Source organism: Gouania willdenowi, chromosome 11 (genome assembly GCF_900634775.1).
Source record: "Gouania willdenowi chromosome 11, fGouWil2.1, whole genome shotgun sequence".
In the NCBI taxonomy this organism is placed as follows: Eukaryota; Metazoa; Chordata; class Actinopteri; order Blenniiformes; family Gobiesocidae; genus Gouania; species Gouania willdenowi.
The window spans coordinates 19,460,925-19,479,696 of NC_041054.1; the positions used below are offsets into that span (position 1 = coordinate 19,460,925).

General features: G+C 36.1%; 1 protein-coding gene across 1 annotated transcript; it reads right to left on the minus strand.

Annotated features, from left to right (window-relative positions):
• Positions 1 to 11,817: 11,817 nt before the first annotated feature.
• txnl4a (thioredoxin-like 4A) lies at positions 11,818 to 17,066 on the minus strand. Its single transcript, XM_028461395.1, has 4 exons — positions 16,926 to 17,066; positions 16,562 to 16,753; positions 14,469 to 14,572; positions 11,818 to 12,251 (listed from the first exon to the last, which is right to left on the minus strand). Exons 2-4 carry the CDS (start codon positions 16,712 to 16,714, stop codon positions 12,080 to 12,082), a joined length of 429 nt encoding a protein of 142 aa, XP_028317196.1. The 5' UTR covers positions 16,715 to 16,753; positions 16,926 to 17,066; the 3' UTR covers positions 11,818 to 12,079.
• Positions 17,067 to 18,772: the final 1,706 nt, after the last annotated feature.

Genomic DNA, 18,772 nt, shown 5'->3' on the forward strand with positions numbered 1-18,772 from the left:
CAATTGCCTTCTGGTATTTCCTGATGCAAAGGGAATCCTATAAAGACACAGTACGAGTGACTGGATCACAATGTAATAATTCCACTAAGTTCATTTTGTCTTCTTTTTTTAAATACTGTATATGTTAAGGTTTTATTTATTCAGGTATATCACCTCTGAGGAAGACTGACAGTCAAAACATGTCACGAGATAACATTTCACGAAAAACCTAAATGAAACTTTAACATATGGAACATATTTGGCTTTGTAACAGCCTCTCTTGTAATATTTTTTCACCATAAAACCTAATTTTATCCTTTTAATCCTGCAATAAGGTTTACGTTACCAAAAAAAAAAAGAATCAGTCAACTAATCTATGTTACTTAGATTATCGATATCTATTCCTACTGTGAGGAATTGTTTCATTACCTACCTTTAAAAAACAAACTGCACCATAAAGTAAAACCAGTCACTGACGTTGGTCAGGTCGATACGCTTAGCAAAGCTTTACTTTATGTCACTGTTTTATCTTCTTTTTTTTTACCACTTCTACTGATCTATTGTTTACATGAACTCAGTCCTTTTTCTTACCATTAGACATCAGTGGTTCCCTTCCAAGGTTATCAGGGGGTGCAGCCTTAAAGGGTTTTCATCTGATCACTTGAATCACTTTTTAACTTGATGTTCTTGTTCTTACCTATAAAGGTTTTATTTTGGTATTGCCTTTCTTTCCCCTGTAATTGTTTGATGGTTTCTGGTCCCTGTATTGACATCTTTATGTTACTTTTCTCCTTCTTATTGATTTTCTTAAGCTCACAGGGTTTCATTTTTCTTTGAAATAGTATTGAAGACTATAGTCACGCTGACTGACTCCAGGGTAAAGCAGATCTACCAACAGGATCCAGGGTGCTGGATTTAGTTTTAATCCCTCCTACTTCATTTGCATTAGATCTGCTAGTACTTCTAATGAAAGTTTTGGCTTTACTGAGACTACTGCTACAAGACTAAAAACAGTTTACCAGTACTACCAGGGAGGTTTTGAGTGTATTAGTAAACCAATATTTTGTTTTACTATATGGGTTTTTGCTCACTAGTGCACGAGTACACTTACTAGTAATGCAAAATTGTCCATGAGTTGATCATTTTGTGTTCCTATTGGTACTAGTAAAGCTTTGAGCTTTTACTTTAAAGAGTAACTAAACCTGACCTGCCCACGAGGAGGAAAAATAAGAAAATGCCTTGATTATGGGCGCGGCTCCAGGAACAGTTAAGACACGCCCCGTCTATACTATAAAATCTCCAATGAACAATCTATGCTATGCTAACTAGCTACTCATTACTCAATATACCTCTCTATTCACTCTTCTCTCAATCATACCTATTCACCACAGATTGTCAAGCCCACAGGTGCTAGTTTTAATAAAAGGGGCGGGGCTAATAGTGATTGTTTGTGATGTAAGATGGTCCCAAAACGTCACACGATTTTGTTCTCAGCCAAAAGCAAAAATCAATTGTAATAGGCGGGTTTCAACCCATAGAGGGTTGACTAAAATGTTGAGAGTTGGACCAGGATCAATCAACAGGACTGATTCATACCCAAATGTTGGGGTTTAGTACCTCTGTAAAGCCCTATTCGCACGGGATTAGTTTTACCTAGGGACCACATGCGGTTTGTAATAATTGCGGAGAATGTCTGTGACGTTAATCTCGTGCGAATTGTCAGTAATTTGTAAAGTAAGAATTCCCTCACAAATTACCTACTATATTTTGCTGAACTCCGAGGTGTGGTGATAATACTAATCCAATGCCAATAGGCATCTCTGGGATTTGGTCAGAAATGGGCGGGAGCTGATACGTGATTACGTGGTGTTTTGTTTCTGGCGTCACGGCCTGTGTGTACCTCGTACTGACATCGATTGTGAGCATATGTGCGCGCATGCAACCTTTACCCTAACCTAATCCAATAAACTAATAAAACACGTGTCCGTTGACTTTGAAAACAAAAATAAACAAAACTGAATTATTATTTTACGAGGTAAACACAGACTGTGACACCGGGACGCATGTTTATTTAATGTTGGCGAAGAATGGAGAATGCATTGGAGAGTTTAGAAAACCTTTTGGGTCCCGAGCCAGCAAAACCTTATCTGCTCGTAACGTACAGCAACAAAAAGAGAAGGAGCAATATCAGAAGCAAATGGTTGATGACGTTGTGCTTTGCATTATGCAGTAAGAATCTTTTTTTAATTCTGTTTGTAGCTTTCTATTTAATACACTGTTTCACGTTTTCAGATGTCCGTAAATTTCAGCAAAATCTAAGGCTTCGGTTATCCCGAGTGAATGCGCCACATAAAAAGCAGACGTTGGGGGGGCATTTATTCGTTACATGTGGTCCCTAGGTAAAGCTAATCCCGTGCGAATAGGGCTTAAGTCTACTGGTACTACTAGTTAAATGTTTTTCTTCACTAATAAAGTGTACTAGCGCACTAGATAACCAAAAAAAATGTCTTTCTACTGTGCCTACATTACCCAAAATGCACTTTGTGAATCATGAGGCAGCAGGAGTTTCCCTCGCCCTGCGACTGGAGGCCCATGCAGGTGTCTGTGCAGACTGAACAGGTGATAATTGCACACAGATTCTTGTGAATGGAGGTCCCTGACATCATGAATGTGAAGGCCTCCTGCGATCTGGCACTTCATCATCATCATCATCACTACCACCACTACACACTGCATAAACACACGTCCACTCTGTGCACGAGTCTGTCTCCGATGAGTTAAACAGAACTCCCATTTCATCGCAGAAGAACGAGGGATGACACTCCTTGGGGGGATAGTACAGGAAGAAAGATCCAAATCATTTTAGTCACAAGTCCCTGAGCGCTGTCAACGACAGGCACTGAAGGAGGGTGGGAGTTGGAAATGAAACCAACAACACGCCCGGGTGCTAAGTGTGTCAACGTCTATAAACACACACACGAGAAGGGAGCCGATTGATGGCAGAGTGTGTGTATTTGCCTCTTTGGGTTTATTATCAGCACCAAACATCCATACCAGCAAATCTCTTGGTACCTGTGGGCAATGGTTGAGTTACTAAGAATAATCCTTCCCTGGCATCACAAACTCAAACCTAACCTAAAGCTCACACAGCTTAGAAACACTCGAAGAAAAAAAAAAAAACAGGTTCAAAGACAGTTTGTAGATAAGCTGGTGTAAAGTGTAGAATATCTGACTCTGAACTGTCCCCTCCAAACCTCTATCAAGCCTTTGGATCAACATTCCCCCACAGGAATGATCAGCTGAGAGGGAGATGAGCTCTGATAAGAGTTGGTGATATAACCCATGAAGTCAAAGTCTAATGGATGACAGTGTGACAGACTGTACACAAGGTCACAGATTCACATCCAGTCAGATTTAGTCAAAGAATGACTGAGTAAGATACGGCAAAATCCAATATCATCCGGCCAGCAGCAAAAAGGAGCGTTTTTAGATTGTAACCCCCTTCAAAAACAGAAACGCACCCTTCTTCTTATTCGCTTCTGAATTGCAACTTAACGTTCGGTCTTGATCGGTATTTCATCCGACCAGCAGCAAAAAGGGTTAAGATTCAAATTTGCAAAATAAAAATTGTTTTTATTTACAAATTCGATAAATCGATTAAATCGATTTTTTTGTCCAACCCTACCTACAAGTTAAAAGAACAGGTACAATGAAATTATTGTGCATGTCCCAGAGTTAGATTGAAAAAAATTACAAACAACAAATCAGCAAAATAATCCAAATATACAAATATAACACAGATATATATGAGTATAGTATAGTGAGCACTTTGGTTTGATCTGCTACCAGTAAAATTTGGTCTTTGCATCTTACAGCACATGAGTAAAATGTGAAGAAATATAAAGAGAGAGAGTGTGTATGTGTGTGTGTGCGTGCGTGCGTGTGTGTGCGTGTTTCTTTGGTTGTATCGGTGCCAAAAGGGGAAGCAGTGTCGGTGGGGGTTGGGTGCCCCAGAAAGTGCCGCCTTTCTCCCCTTCCCCCCATGCTGGGCATCCTCATGGATGGTGAGAAACCTGTGTGTGCGTGTCTGTGCGTGTGCGTGTGCGTGTGTGTGTGTGTGTGTGTGTGTCAATATGTCCTCCCTCTGGCACACTTGGATGATCCTAGAGCTTCTTCTACAGTCCTCATCTCACTGATCCATTCAAACACTATCAGAGTCAAACAGATCATGGTTTATTGCAGCTTTAACAGGCAGAAGTAGTCAGGGTTGGGGTCAATTACATTTTTCAATTACAATTACATTTTCAATTACCCATGTTCAATTGCAATTAAATTATGATTGCGGTGACCAGCATTATTTTTCCAATTACAATTAAATAACAATTGATTTGTGACCTCAGAAAGTCAGTTACAATTACGTTCTCAATTATTAAAATTCAACTACAATTAATCACAATCACTGAGCCTGAAATACATAACCTGATAAAAGCGAACCTTCCTCTTGTGTTAGCTTTCTGTTAGCATCTCTTATGATAACCTAAATCAGCTGTAAAATACACTAATAACAAATATTTATCATCTAATTTCTTTCTCGTCTAATGGTAACAAGTTGTAAAATAAATAAATACTCACTTTGTTCTTCTTCTTCCTGTGTACAATAGTTAATATCGCTACTCCTCTGTTATTCGTGAACGGATCGGGCTGAAATTTGGTAGCTATAATCTATGGATGTGTACGCATCGACGCTCGGAGCCAAATTTTTTGATTTGGGGCACAGGGGGGCCCTCATAAAAAAAAAAGACGGAAGTCGATTTCTCATCATTTGTGAGTCAAATATTACGATGGTTGGTGGTATTGAATCATTGGCATGTACCAATATATAAATGGGGCCCATTACCCCGTACGTCTCATGGAGGCGCCAGGGGGGACCCCGGGGGCCCCATTTTTCAAATGACTACTATTCCGTTATGTTATATACGTTCTCGTTAGATCGGAATGCAGTTTGCTCGGAGCACTTTTTATGAAATAGGGTAGGGTAGGGTTTCTGGTCATTTCCAAATTTATGGAAACATAGTCGTGTTTATTTATTGTTTCAAAGATAATTGAACGTAGATTATGATTATGCCTTGAGCAATTTGATTAGGGCCCACCCCCCTTTTTTAGACAATTTTCATTAAAGGAATTTTCTCATTTATTTGTGAGTCAAAAATTGCGACAGTTGGTGGTACCGAATCATTGACAAATACCAATATATGAATGGGGTTCATTAGTCCGTATGTGCCATGGGGGTGCCAGCGTGCTCACGGGGGCCCCATTCTTCAAATGACTACTCCTCTATTAAGTCTCGTTGAATTGGGCTGTAATTTGACATGGACATTCTATGAGCGGATGTCAAGAGCCTCTCTGAGACATTTTTGAAAAGGTTGGGGGGGACATTCTACATTTATCGGAACATCGTTGTGTGATATATCATTTCAAAGGCAACTCAACATAGATTACGATTTTACGTTGCACAATTCAATTTGTTTACCGACTCATTTCACTGAATTCTTTGAAAGGTTCCGCGGGCCCGCCCGTAGTTAATCAAAACTTGTTTCTGTCTGTATAGCGCTAGATTTAAATTTTTTTACATGGTAAAATGTAGCATATGAAATATATTTTAATAAATAAAACTGTATGTGTGTAGAACTGTACATAGAACTGTAACATAGTTCCCCCATTTTGTGCTAAATTATAATTGACAATTTTTAAAGAATTTTTATGGCAATTATAATTACGGAGTCAATTATCTGAACTTAATTACAATTTCATTACAATAACGACAGCAACAGATTTTAAAAATTCCAATTACATCATAATTGTAATTCATTATGAATTACGTGATTACAATTATATTTGAACCCTACCCTGGTAGTAGATGTTGCTTAATGGACTTATGTACAATACAACTCTACATAGACTGGAGTTTCCCATGTAACCCTTTGGTTTCCCAGACTGCTTCTTTCCCTGGAGGCTGAACTGATTAATGGTAATCGAGACCAACAATGCATGATAATGTGAATTACATATGCAGCGATGGAGGCGCCCTTTGGCCCTGTGCTCCATATGAGGACAGTAGCACAATAGTAGTGTACACACACTACAGGCCCTGCAGGGACAGGCCAGACAAAGGGCGAAGCATGCCAAAAACTGGAGGTTATTGTAATGGAACAGGACACGAGGAGGACCACTATAGTTTGTGTATCAGTTCTCAGCATGGACTGCATGTGGCCATAGTTGAGAAAATTCATTTATTTTGAACTGCAGATATTCTTCTGCTGCTACACACACACACACACACACACATTGGGGAAATGAGGTCACTGCGTAGTTGTGGCTTTTAAAAAATGAAGAGCACTCAGCCTAAAAACACATCAGCCACATTTCTGAAGCCTGAAAAGAGCATTTTTTAATTTTTATTTTTAGAAAATGATGTTTTTTTGTTAAGTGCAGTTTCAGGTTTTATGAGTAACTCTGCATCATCAGGTCCAGCAGGAGGAGTGAGGTCAAAATAGTTGATTTACCTGTAGTTTCTAACAGTTGCCACAGCGTTGGGGTCAATTCCATTTTTAAATTACAATTACGCAATCAATTATTCATGTTCAATTACAATGAATCACAATTACTGAGCCTTTAATAAATAATCCTATAAAACTTAACCTTCTTCTTGGGTCAGTTCTAACCCATGTCTTAAATTGTATTTTGATCGCGCTTTGAGATGACTATTGTTCTAATTATTGCTATATTTATAAATATAGTGGAGTTTAACTTAAATTGAATTAAATCAGCTGTAAAATACACTAAAAGATATGATCTATCATCCAATTTTTTCTCAAATCTCAAAATTTTCAGTTGGGGCGTCTGAGCCTTTTTTCCTGTGAGTATACCCCTAGATTTGTTTATTTTTTATTTTGTTTTAAAGGAGACATATCATGCTTTTAAATCCTTCCTTTTTACATATAAATCATACAGTTGTGGTCTATGTAAAGCAGAACTGCACTGCTTGGGTGTGAATTCCTCATTATTATAGCTCCACAGGCCCCTTTTCTGATGTGCTTCTGAGAGCAACTCGTTTTGGTGCTGTCTCTTTAAATGCAAATGAGACACTTCATACCCCGCCCCCTCTCCAGGTTGCAGAGGTGACACTCGGTTCAACTCCACCCTGTTCGGCCATTTTTGTAGTTTGATAGAAGAGATACGATTATTTAGCGGCGCAAAAAATGTTTATTCACACATTATTTACAAAATGTCAGCAACAGAAGACTTGTCCATCCAGCCTTACATGTTGGAGCCAGAGTCGGACCCGGTGGAGCGAGATGAAAATGATGATGAACCTGCAGAACAACGTCTTCATATGGATGCTAACAAGTGAGCTAACACAAGCGCCGAGCTAACGCTAGCGCCAAGCTAACGTCACGAAATGCATTTTAATACTGTCTTTTCGGAGACAAAAACGGCAAAATGAAATGACTAATGAAAACATTAGACTTAAATTAAATCACGTAGGCCATATCATCAAGGATCAAAAACGAGCACACAGCGCTAACATATGAAGACGGTGCAACTGCTAATGCTAACAAAACAATGACAGGGACGTCTTATCGTCACACTTTTTAGCGTTATTTACAGCTGACCGAAGTGCTCTGTTCGTCGTCTCCAAAGATAGAAGGAATTGAACCCTCAATCAGACAAAGTCTTTCAGCAAATCCTTCTTTATACTGGTGGAGGTTGCTGAAGCAGACATCCTTGAAGTGCTTCGCCCACACAAAAATGACCTTACCCACTGATGTGGGTACATTTCCGTGAAAAATAAAACTCAACCAGGCACTTTGAAAAGGTTCTGATGCTGGGAGACAGTGTAATGAAGCGTGTGGGTTACTACATCCAACAACCAAACATTTTGACTTATCCTCTCGTAACTTCGGTATCCTTGAGCTTGGACTACAAAATAAAAGCGAGAAATAAAAATGGCGGATTGCTCGAAGTGTTGGGCCTGTAGTCGATGTCCTAATTTGGCAGTTCCACTGCAAATAAAGTGACGTTATTGTTTAAAAAACATAATAGAGAATAGAAAAATCGAAACAGATTGAAAAATATGACCAAAACAGAATATAAAGATAGGAACGGAGCACCTGAAGAGACTCATTTGAACTTTTCTGTACTTCTAAACACTCTAAATATACAACAAAATGCATTTAGGGGCTAAAAAAGTGGATTTAGCAGGATATGTCCCCTTTTTCGGTAAAATGATCCTCAAAAGAACTGACAGGTAAAATGTATATGAAACATAAGTGTATGGCATAGAACTGGAACACGGTTCCCCAGTTTTTTTGTTTAATTAAATTGAAAATAACAGTTTTTATACAAAACGTTCATGCCAAATACACTTCCAAAGTCAATAATTGACCCCAACTCTGGTTGCCTTTTAACTGTGGATTAATGTATCTCATCTGATCCTTGATTGAGACGGTTTTGAAAGGAAAAATAAATTAATTCCTACAAGTTTAAAGATCTACAATGAAAACATGTAGAAGGTAAAAGGCCATGGTTGAATCAGTAGCTGTACCTCTGGCTCCCTCTTGTGGAGACTCTGGAGAAAGCTTGAGAAGCTAAAGCAATGACTTTTTGTTGAATCGTGACTTTTTTTTTTTTTTTTTTCTTTCTAGAATTAGTTTTTGACCATGTTTGTTACAAGTTACAAGTTGCACCAACTCAGATATTTTTATATTGTATTTTATTTGAACTAGATTTATATAATTAATAAAATTAAAAAGAGAAAAAGTGAAGTAAGTTTTTTAACATTGTGCGCTGTGTTGTTTTAATTTGAAAAAAGAATAATTTAAAAAAAAATGTCAAATATATTTTTAATTAGTATTTATTGATTTTTTTTTATTTTTTTTTTAATCCATTACTAGACATTTCAGTTGACCCCATATGGGGTCACGAACCCAAGGTTGAAAAACACTGTGCTAAAGTGAGGAAAACCTCTGTTCAGGACATAGAGAGTGTAATAACTTTGCATTTACTGAAGAAAAAAAAACACGTTTCTAAACAAAGTGATGGTTTATTTAAATACATGTTGGTTTGATTTTCTATATCCATTGATTGTTGGGTTTTTTCTTTCTTATTATTAATTTTATATTTTGATCAGCGCATTGAGATGACTTTGTTGTAAGTTGTGCAATACAAATAAAGTTGAATTGAATAAGATCATTTTACACAACTTTTGGGAACCTTTAATTAAAAAAAAAAAAAAAAACTATTAAATGAAGTTGGAATGTTTAGATTTTTTCTCTTTTCATTTTTGTGTTAGATTAGAATTGTTCAAATATGTTGGTAATGTGATGCCATCTGTCATAAAACTCTTGTTGAAGTTTCCCTGGAATTCCTCTAGTGTATCAATTTATGTTCATGTCAGTCAACTGTTGATATTATGTTTCATTGTATTTTAAACTGTGACAGAGTTTAAAAAAAAAAAAAGTAGTTAAAAATAAGACTGACAGGAACTCAACAGATGTCCAAACTTCCTGCTTTTCAGAGTATCTTAAGGAAAGCACACAAACAGCTTCTTTAGTTTGACTTTCTTTAGCTGAGAAGCTCCATCCAAGCAGACAACTATTCATATTTCAACATACCAAGAGATTCTGGACAATTTGATGTGTCCACATTTGTAGGATCAGTTTGGAGCCTGAACGGTGCACCAGAGCACTTCTGTAAAGACGTGACTGAGTGAGTTTAGATACTATATGTCTATGATCCTTTGGGATGAATGAGGCTTCACAAAGAACATTCCTTTAAACACAGTCCTAAAGCTTCTCAGCAGAGAAGAAGCTGTTGTAGCTCCATGGGTGGGGCTGTCATCATACAAACCTCCATAGATTAGGAATGGAACGTGACTCAAGTTCATGTGAAAACACGCAAGTGAATTCTTTTGGGAACGCAGTTTATATTACAACAGTTCAAGACTGGGAAAATGTCAGGAAACAAATGTGTTTGGACCTGGTGAGAACTTTGATTTAACTCAGTGGTTCTCAAACAGGGGTGTGTGTATCCCTAGTGGTACCGGAGCACATTGAAGGGAGTACTTGGAAAGATTTGAAAATAATTGGGAAATGTTCCTTGTTCAGGCAAATTTTTAGACAGATTCACTGTAAACAGTGCTATTGCTTAATTAGGGCCATATGAAATCCATTTTCTTTTTTTCCACTTTAATTTCTTTAAATTCCTTATTTATTTATTTTTTTTAAATATTAGTTTTTAACTCCTGTGAGGAAACAAAATAAATACTCAAAAAAAAAAAAAAATGTATGTCAAAAATAAAGTAAGAATTAAAAGGTAGATTTAAGTTGTAGTGACATGGATTATTCTGACTGCTCCTTTTTTAATTATTTATGTCATATAAAAATGTATAAGAACAGCACTAATGTAAGTGGTCCATGGTCCTCTTTTCTGATGAAAGTAAAGAGGTCCAGTGTGAAATATCCACAGCGTGCAATGTTCTGTTCTGTTCCTCACCCGTCTTCCTCCAAACCCTTGGACCTTGATTCCTGAATGAAAGACACTTTACTTTCATCAGAAAAGAGGACCATGGACCACTGGTCAACAGTCCACTCCTTCTTCTCCTCTTTTTTTCTGCAAAAACTGACAAGTAAATGGTGATTTCTTCACAGTATTCTAATTTTTCAAATTCCTGTTTTCGTGGGTTTTATGAGCTGGAAGCCCAAATGATGTAAAAATAAACAAATAAATACTTGAAATTGTTTAAATTGTGGGCCCTGAATACAATAATCTATGAAAATTTAACTTTTTTGAATGGAATTATGGAAATTAAACAACTTTTCTATGATATTCTATTTTTTTTGGAAAGGGTCTATATATGAAATTATGGAGATGGTACTAAAGATATGGAGAGGGGGTGCACATGATTTGACAAAAATGCAAAGGTTTGTCAAATAAAAGGAATCCATGGTCCGTCAAGTAACATCCAAGATTATCTTATCGTGGTTTCTCTCCTCAGGGACAGAGGTGAAAGTAATAGATTACAAGTACTCAAGTTACTGTAATTGAGTAGCTTTTATATGGGTACTTTTGAGTATATTTCTAAATCAGTCATTTTACTTGTAAGTTTTAAAAGAAATCATTTGTTACATTTCTACACCCAACCGTTACTGAGTAAATTATAAATAAAAAATAATTGGTACCTTAATCCACAGCACTGTACTGACTTTAAGTCATCAGTTTATGTAAACACATTGAACATAGTCTCGTTCTTAGTCGTGTCATTTCTGATCAAAGCACAGCCACTTTCTAAGGTTGGAGTTTATAACTTTTATGTTGTTATTCACATGGTACATTTGGTTTGACACTGTTTTAGAGTTCATAAATGTAGATATAATTAGGGCCTGAGATTTTGTATTCTTTGGTGTTATTTTTTTTAATTAAATTGTACATTTTGATAAACCTTTTATTTTATACAGATGCCTTTGTGGAAAGTAAATTAAATTCCAATTGTGCAAGATTCGGTCTCTTCCTTTTTAAGTTTATACATAAGATGTTTACTGTAACCATTGGAACCGTGGCAACATGTATTACCAAAAACAAACATGGGGGGTGAAAGTAACTAGTAACTTTTACTTTGAGTACTTTTTAATTGAGCTACTTTTTACTTGTGTTTGAATATTTTATGTATGACTTACTTGTACTTAAATACAATTGTAATCCAGTAACAGTACTTCTACTTGAGTAGAATATATCAGTACTCTCAGGGCAGATACCAACCATTGCATGATCCACAAAATGTTTTTAAAACTGCAAAAATCCTTTGATTTATTGTATTCTGGTTTGCGCATCAGATGATTCACAGAATCTCAAAAACAAAAACAAAAAAAAGACGGTTTGTAAAATTGATCCAAAAAAATAAAAATAACACAACAAAGCAAAAGAATGACCCACAATGCTGTCCTCCTCCTGAAACAATCCTCCTCAGTTTCTGATGTTAGTTTGTGAGTCTGTGTTGCGATACAAAAAAAAAAAAACACTCCAAAAATAGAAAGAAGAAAAATCAGTATCTGTATTTTGTGGAATAATCTTTGGGAGAAACCACCAGACCGCGTCCTTTCCTCGCTCCTCGATAAACCGTCTCAACAATGTCTATCATCTCCTGCTTGTCCTCCATCGTCCAGTTGATCTTGTTGTTGTTGCCGGTGCCCAAATCAATCATGATGTGTTTGTTCCTGCAAAACAGCACAATCATCATCACCATCATCAGTTGTTTTCCTTTTGTTTTGTTCGTTTGGAAACGTGTTTATTACCAACATTTGCATCATAAAAGCACAAAGTATTTCATCATATCATGGTGTGTGTTTGTTTTTATTCACTTCATTCTCAGCCTCAGCGTTTATGATCTGCATTTACAGTGTCTCGTTACCACAGAAACAGAAAAGGACGAAGTCAATTGTGTTTTTTGGCTGGGGTTGCTAGGAGACAGTGTGACGAAGCTCTCCGGTGAATATCAAACTTGGACAATGATGTAGTGACCAACTGATGACATGTAGGCGGCAGCAGCGCACCTTTGGATGCCGTGATGAGCAGAGCTCAGAGGGAGAGGAAAGGAGTTTACGAGACAGAAAATGGCGCTACGAGAGTTGATGATGAAGTTGCCATCAGCTAACAGCAGCTCACACTCGACCAGAGCATGTGTAGAACTAAGTGGAATATTGAGAGTGTGGCGATGGTGAGATAAAATGATCAAAAAAACGGGACATGCGGTGACACTCTACAAGTCCGGGAGGAAGAGGAAGTTGCGTGTGTGGAGAATGATGGGGAGAGACTTGGAGGAACGCCAAAATACAGTAAGAAATCCATTCAACTCTGACATAGATAACAAAATATTAACATTGCCATCAAAACCCCGGTCTCAGTGTTGTTTTTGTAGTTTTATGGAAGGAAACTAATGTTGAGGTGTTCCTAAAGCAAAAAATCGCTTCAAAGCCACTAATAGGTTATTTCATACAAAGCCGGTTTTCTCAGCTTTTTGTCACAAACTGGTGATTTGGGTGAAACTTGCCTCTATTCAACTGTTGATTACAGATTCAGATCGTCATAGTACAAAATATTCTGTGGGTCTTTAAAAATGAGTCAAAATGCTCTAAAACAGCTGGCACTGATTGAGTTAATCTAATTTATTCAAGGTTGGGGTAAATTATAATTGAAATGGCAAAATTTATAATTAATTACAATTATGGAGTAATTATAATTGTAATTTAAAAATCTATTGCTGTAATTATAATTGAGTTCAGATAATTGACCTTGTAATTGTAAGTGCCATGAAAATTCTACAAAAATTATGACTAATCAATTATAATTCAACGCTAAACTGAAGAACCATGTTCTATGTACAGTTCTACACATAAGTAGTTAACAATTATTAAAATATGTTTCATATCAAGCTTTCCCACATTTTACCATTTAAAAATATATAAATCTAGGGCAATACTGACACAAAAAAGGCTCAGACGCACCACACTATGAATATTAAGACCTATATTTTCATTGATTAAGAAGCCTAACATGGTAACCATTAGATAGGAAACAAATAAGACTATAGATATTCATTTTTATTGTATTTTACAGCTGATTTGGGACCAGTTATCATAAGAGATGCTAACAGAAAGCAAACACAAGAGGAGGATTAACTTTTATTAGGCTATTTATTTCAGGCTCAGTAATTGTGATTATTTGTAAGTAATTGAACTTTAGTAATTGAGAACGTAATTGGAATTGACTTTGAGGATAAAAAATAACTATAAATTACTTGTAAATGGAAAAAATGCTGGTCACTGTAATCATAATTGAATTGTAATTGAACTTGGGTTATTGAAAGCGTAATTGTAACGCAATTGTAATATGAGTCTAAAACCATTAATTTTCAGTTTTCAGTAAATATGAATAACCACATAGAAATCAGAAGCAATATTAATTAGAAAAACCAGTAATGTTATGTTATTTTGTTTCACATTAAAGGAAGTTGTATTTGTTTTGTCTTTTTAAGTAAAATACTAAAAATAGTAAATGTTATTGTTTCTTGTTAAACTTTGTGAAAATAGTTTTATTTTACCTCCATCTCTATATAAATGCACTGTTTAGTGAAACATTAGTTGTGTTTATTTAAGCAATGTTGTTTATTGCTTCCGTTTATTTGTTTTGTGCAAGAGAAAAAGCTTGAGGGAATTTTTTGGTGACGTAAATCTGTTAGTTATGGAATAAGTACACGGAGCACAAAAACTGCAAACGTGTGATTAATCCATTAAAAAATGTATATTAATCAATTACTAAAACAACTGTATACGGCAGCCTTTCACTTCACTACAAGGAGGAAAAAAAACATTTTTTTTTAATATATATTGTCTCCAAAATATCAATGTTTCCACCACAATAAGTGTAAAACTCACCTGAAAAAGAACATGACAGTGCAGGGGTCGTACAACTCGTACATTTTGTTGAAATCTGGGACTTCTGTGATGTCCACCAAATAAATGACAGCAAAATTCTTCACCTGTTCAAACACAAATAGGACTGTAGTGAAAAATAAAGCTGGTTACTGTCAATTAAAGGTGTAAGAAAAAAAATTTATCACAATATTTCATTGCACGATTATCATATCAATTCAAAAAAAAATGTCCAAATCAATTTTTTAAATAATTTTTAACAATAAAAAAAAAAACATTTAATTGTGCTAACATATGCATAGCACGTAAATGCACGTTCACTAGATGTCAGTTAAAGGAGACATATCATGCTTTTAAATCCTTCCTTTTTACATATAAATCATACAGTTGTGGTCTATATAAAGCAGAACTGCAATGCTTGGGTCTGAATTCCTCATTATTATAGCTCCACAGGCCCCTTTTCTACCCCTTTTCTGATGTGCTTCTGAGAGCAACTCGTTTTGGTGCTGTCTCTTTAAATGCAAATGAGACACTTCATACCCCGCCCCCTCTCCAGGTTGCAGAGGTGACACTCGGTTCAACTCCACCCTGTTCGGCCATTTTTGTAGTTTGATAGAAGAGATACGATTATTTAGCGGCGCAGAAAATGTTTATTCACACGTTATTTACAAAATGTCAACAACAGAAGACTTGTCCATCCAGCTTTACATGTTCGAGCCAAAGTCGGACCCGGCGGAGCGAGATGAAAATGAAGATGATGAACCTGCAGAACCCTAACAAGTAAGCTAACACAAGCACCGAGCTAACACTATCGCCGAGCTAACGTCACAAAATGCATTTTAATAGTCTTTTCGGAGACACAAACAGCAAAATGAAATGACTAATGAAAACTTTAGACTTAAATTAAATCACGTAGACCATATCATCAAAGATCTAAAACGAGCACACAGCGCTAACATATGAAGACGGTGCAACTGCTAATGCGTAGCAGCCTCCATGTGGGCTGCTGTAAGTGACACTGTGTTGTTGCTGCTGCTGAGGTGTGTGCACATAGAGAGAGAGAAGCGCTGCAGTAATATGCTTTTAACAGTTCATGTTATATTATTGTGATGTTGCTGTCGGGCTAACGTTAGCTTGTTATCTCCTCTGAGGGAGGGACTTAGGAAAGTTTGGAGATAGGGCAAGAGAGCAGCGTGGTGGGGGGGAGAGAGGGATCTGAGAGTTGCAGACTGCACCTTTAAAGATGCCTTTGCTTTGTTTTGATGAAATCGTCACACACGTGGAAAAGAGAAGAAAGACTGAAGTCCAAGATTGAAAGAAAACGTCAAGTAATTTGAGTATGCCGAGGTCAGCCCAAGTGTCCATTTTTTGGGAACTCAAACTATGGTCGCCCTAGGTCAGTGATTCTCAAACCTTTTTTGGCTCAAGTACCCCTTTTCTCTTATTTCTGAATCCATGTACCCCCTTTGTCCGACAACAACATTTTGCTTAGAAAACTATTTAAAAACAACTATAGAGCATAATGATGGAATCAATAAGTGATAACATACATTTTAAATAATCTTATTTTGTAAATAAGTGAAAATAAACAGTATTTAGTGCAGTGGTTCACAACCTTTTTTGGATCGTGACCGCAATTTAATATTAATTAATAAATTGAGAATTTCTGGCAACCCCAAAGACAATTCTTTCTAGAAATAGTTTTTCATCATGTTTGAGCTTATTTCTTCTTCTTTTTTTTTCTTTTTTTTTAATAAATGTTAGTTGAACTAGATTCACAAAGTATAATATTTTAAAAATCTATTTGAATTTTTCCGAAATTTCAGGCGACCCAGCATGGGCTCCCGACCCCAAGGTTGAAAAACAATAATTTAGTGGCTACTGAATAGATTTATTTCTATAGTTTTTAGTATTTACGGTCACCTCATGTCTGGGTTAGGACCAAGACTGACACTTAATTTGTTAATTTTCCTCTCTCTCATAAGTACCCCATGTAATGCCATCGCGGACCCCCATTTGAGAAACCCTGCCCTATGTAACTGGATGAACCAACAACAAGGCTATCTGTTGACAATCTGCTCCAGACAGTCACAAACCTTCTCAGCGATGCTGTAGAGGACTTCGTCCATCTTCATGCATGTCGGGTCCCAGTCGTGTCCGAAGCGGATGACCAGAACTCGGTCCTCCTCGGACAGGATGGCCTGGTCGACCTGCCAGCCATTGTGGAGATGTGGGAGCATATACGACATGACGCCCCGAAGTCACTGCCTCCCTCACACTGGGAAATACTAGTAAAGAAAAATTTAAACAAAGCACGTTAAATTGAGATGACGTAAAGTAAATCCACAAACATGCTGTTAGCATTGATGTTGCTAGCACTAGCCACACACACACAAAAGAAAGAACAGACAACAGATAGTCCTTACAAAGATATAGTTAACCAAAAAATATTTACGTTACCTTAAACACCAAAGTAATGTAATTTATATGGGGAAAAAACCCAGCGGTGTGTTAAAAAACAGACTTTTGACGTCTCAATGAATAGCCTGCTGTTAGTCCTTCGTTACGCGGTTGAGGTACGTTTATGCACGCACTGCGTACCACGTCCTACGTGTTGACGTCACTGTGTTGTTTACGAGTTATTTTCTAAATAAAGCCTTCAATAAATATAAATATATATATATATATATATATATATATATATATATATATATATATATATATATATTTTTTTTTTTTTTTTTTTTTTTTTTTTTAAACACGTTTCATTATCAATCTTATTAATATTATTATAATATGTATTTAATGAACCTGAGTAAAATATTGGGATTAATGAGATTATAATCCTGCGCTAAGGAAAATTACAATTTTCGAAAATAATTTTAATTCCCCTGTAATGGTATACTATACGTTTTTATGGTGATTTCACAAATCACTTATCAAATAAGGTTTTAGAATATAAAAAAGCTGAGAATTACATTACCCAAGATCACTAGAAACAGGGCATTTAACAGATATTCAGACAGTAATTAATTACGATCTTTTGGTTTTGGTGGACAAATTAGTTCTTATATTCATTGTTATATTGTTATACTTCTCAAACCGTTCCTGAGCCATTTTTACTACACAAAAATCTATGAACTCCTGCTGCAAGAGCCCATTGCCATCAAACACATGTCTACATGTGTTTAAATGGTCCACAGAAAAGCTTTAGTGGGTGTTCCAGCCACATTTCTGAGCAGAACATTGTTCAAAGCATCACATATTTTTTCTGCCAATATTGTCACAATGGCTACTGTATGTCCAATACATTGCAGAGCAATTACCCTAATTTAAAAAAAAAAAAAAAAATCAGAAACAGCATGAAGTTCCTCACTAAAATCCTTCACTTTGAACTTATTTCCAGCTGATCAGTTTCTGATCCACTTTACTTCAACTCACTTCTGCTTGAAACTCTTCTTTTTCAAAAAAAAAAAAAAAAAAAAAAAAAAATTGTTTGCATGTTTAAATTGTGGAAAAAAAACCTCATATATATATATATATATATATATATATATATATTTTTTTTTAACCAACTGTCATGGGATGGATTCCATGTGTTTGACGGCTTATATGCAATGAGCAGACACCTGGAGCGCCATGTCGCTGCATGCCCACCTTCAGGAAAACATTCTTCTCCGTTAACGGTGTCTTAGTGGGAATTTATGTTCCTGCTAATTGTGAAAGCCTTAGTTCTGTGCTAGATATTTTATTCATAAGACGCCTTAGAAAGGTAAAGTAACACAAAAACAACCCAACGACAAAACATTTATTATGTGCAATTCATTACAATAACAAAAGAGAAAAAACAAAAGTTGAAATGTTTTTTTGTTTTTTAGAAAAAGGTTCCAGTCTATTGACATAGCAGCATATTATGGCACTCCTCAGAGACAATAGAAATCAGTGTACAGATAGACCTAAATCTTTAATTCAGTCAGTAAATCACATTACAGTGTATCAGAGTGACCGATTGATTAATAAAGGTCAAGTGTTTGGTCTACGACACATGATTGCAACTAAAACAACGTACACAGCCACGTTTGCTAAAGACTTTAAAGATGCTAACTCCATGCTGCAGATATCTATGGGGTGCCAAATGTAAAAATGTGGTAACTTTTTCATAGCTGAACATTTAGCTCACTTTCCTCTCAATCATCAATCATTTTTTTTAATTATTTGAGCCAGAAATTCATGTAAATGTTAAATAAAAATGCAAATGTTAAATCTAAATCTAAATGCTAAATGTATATCTATATGTTAAATTCCAT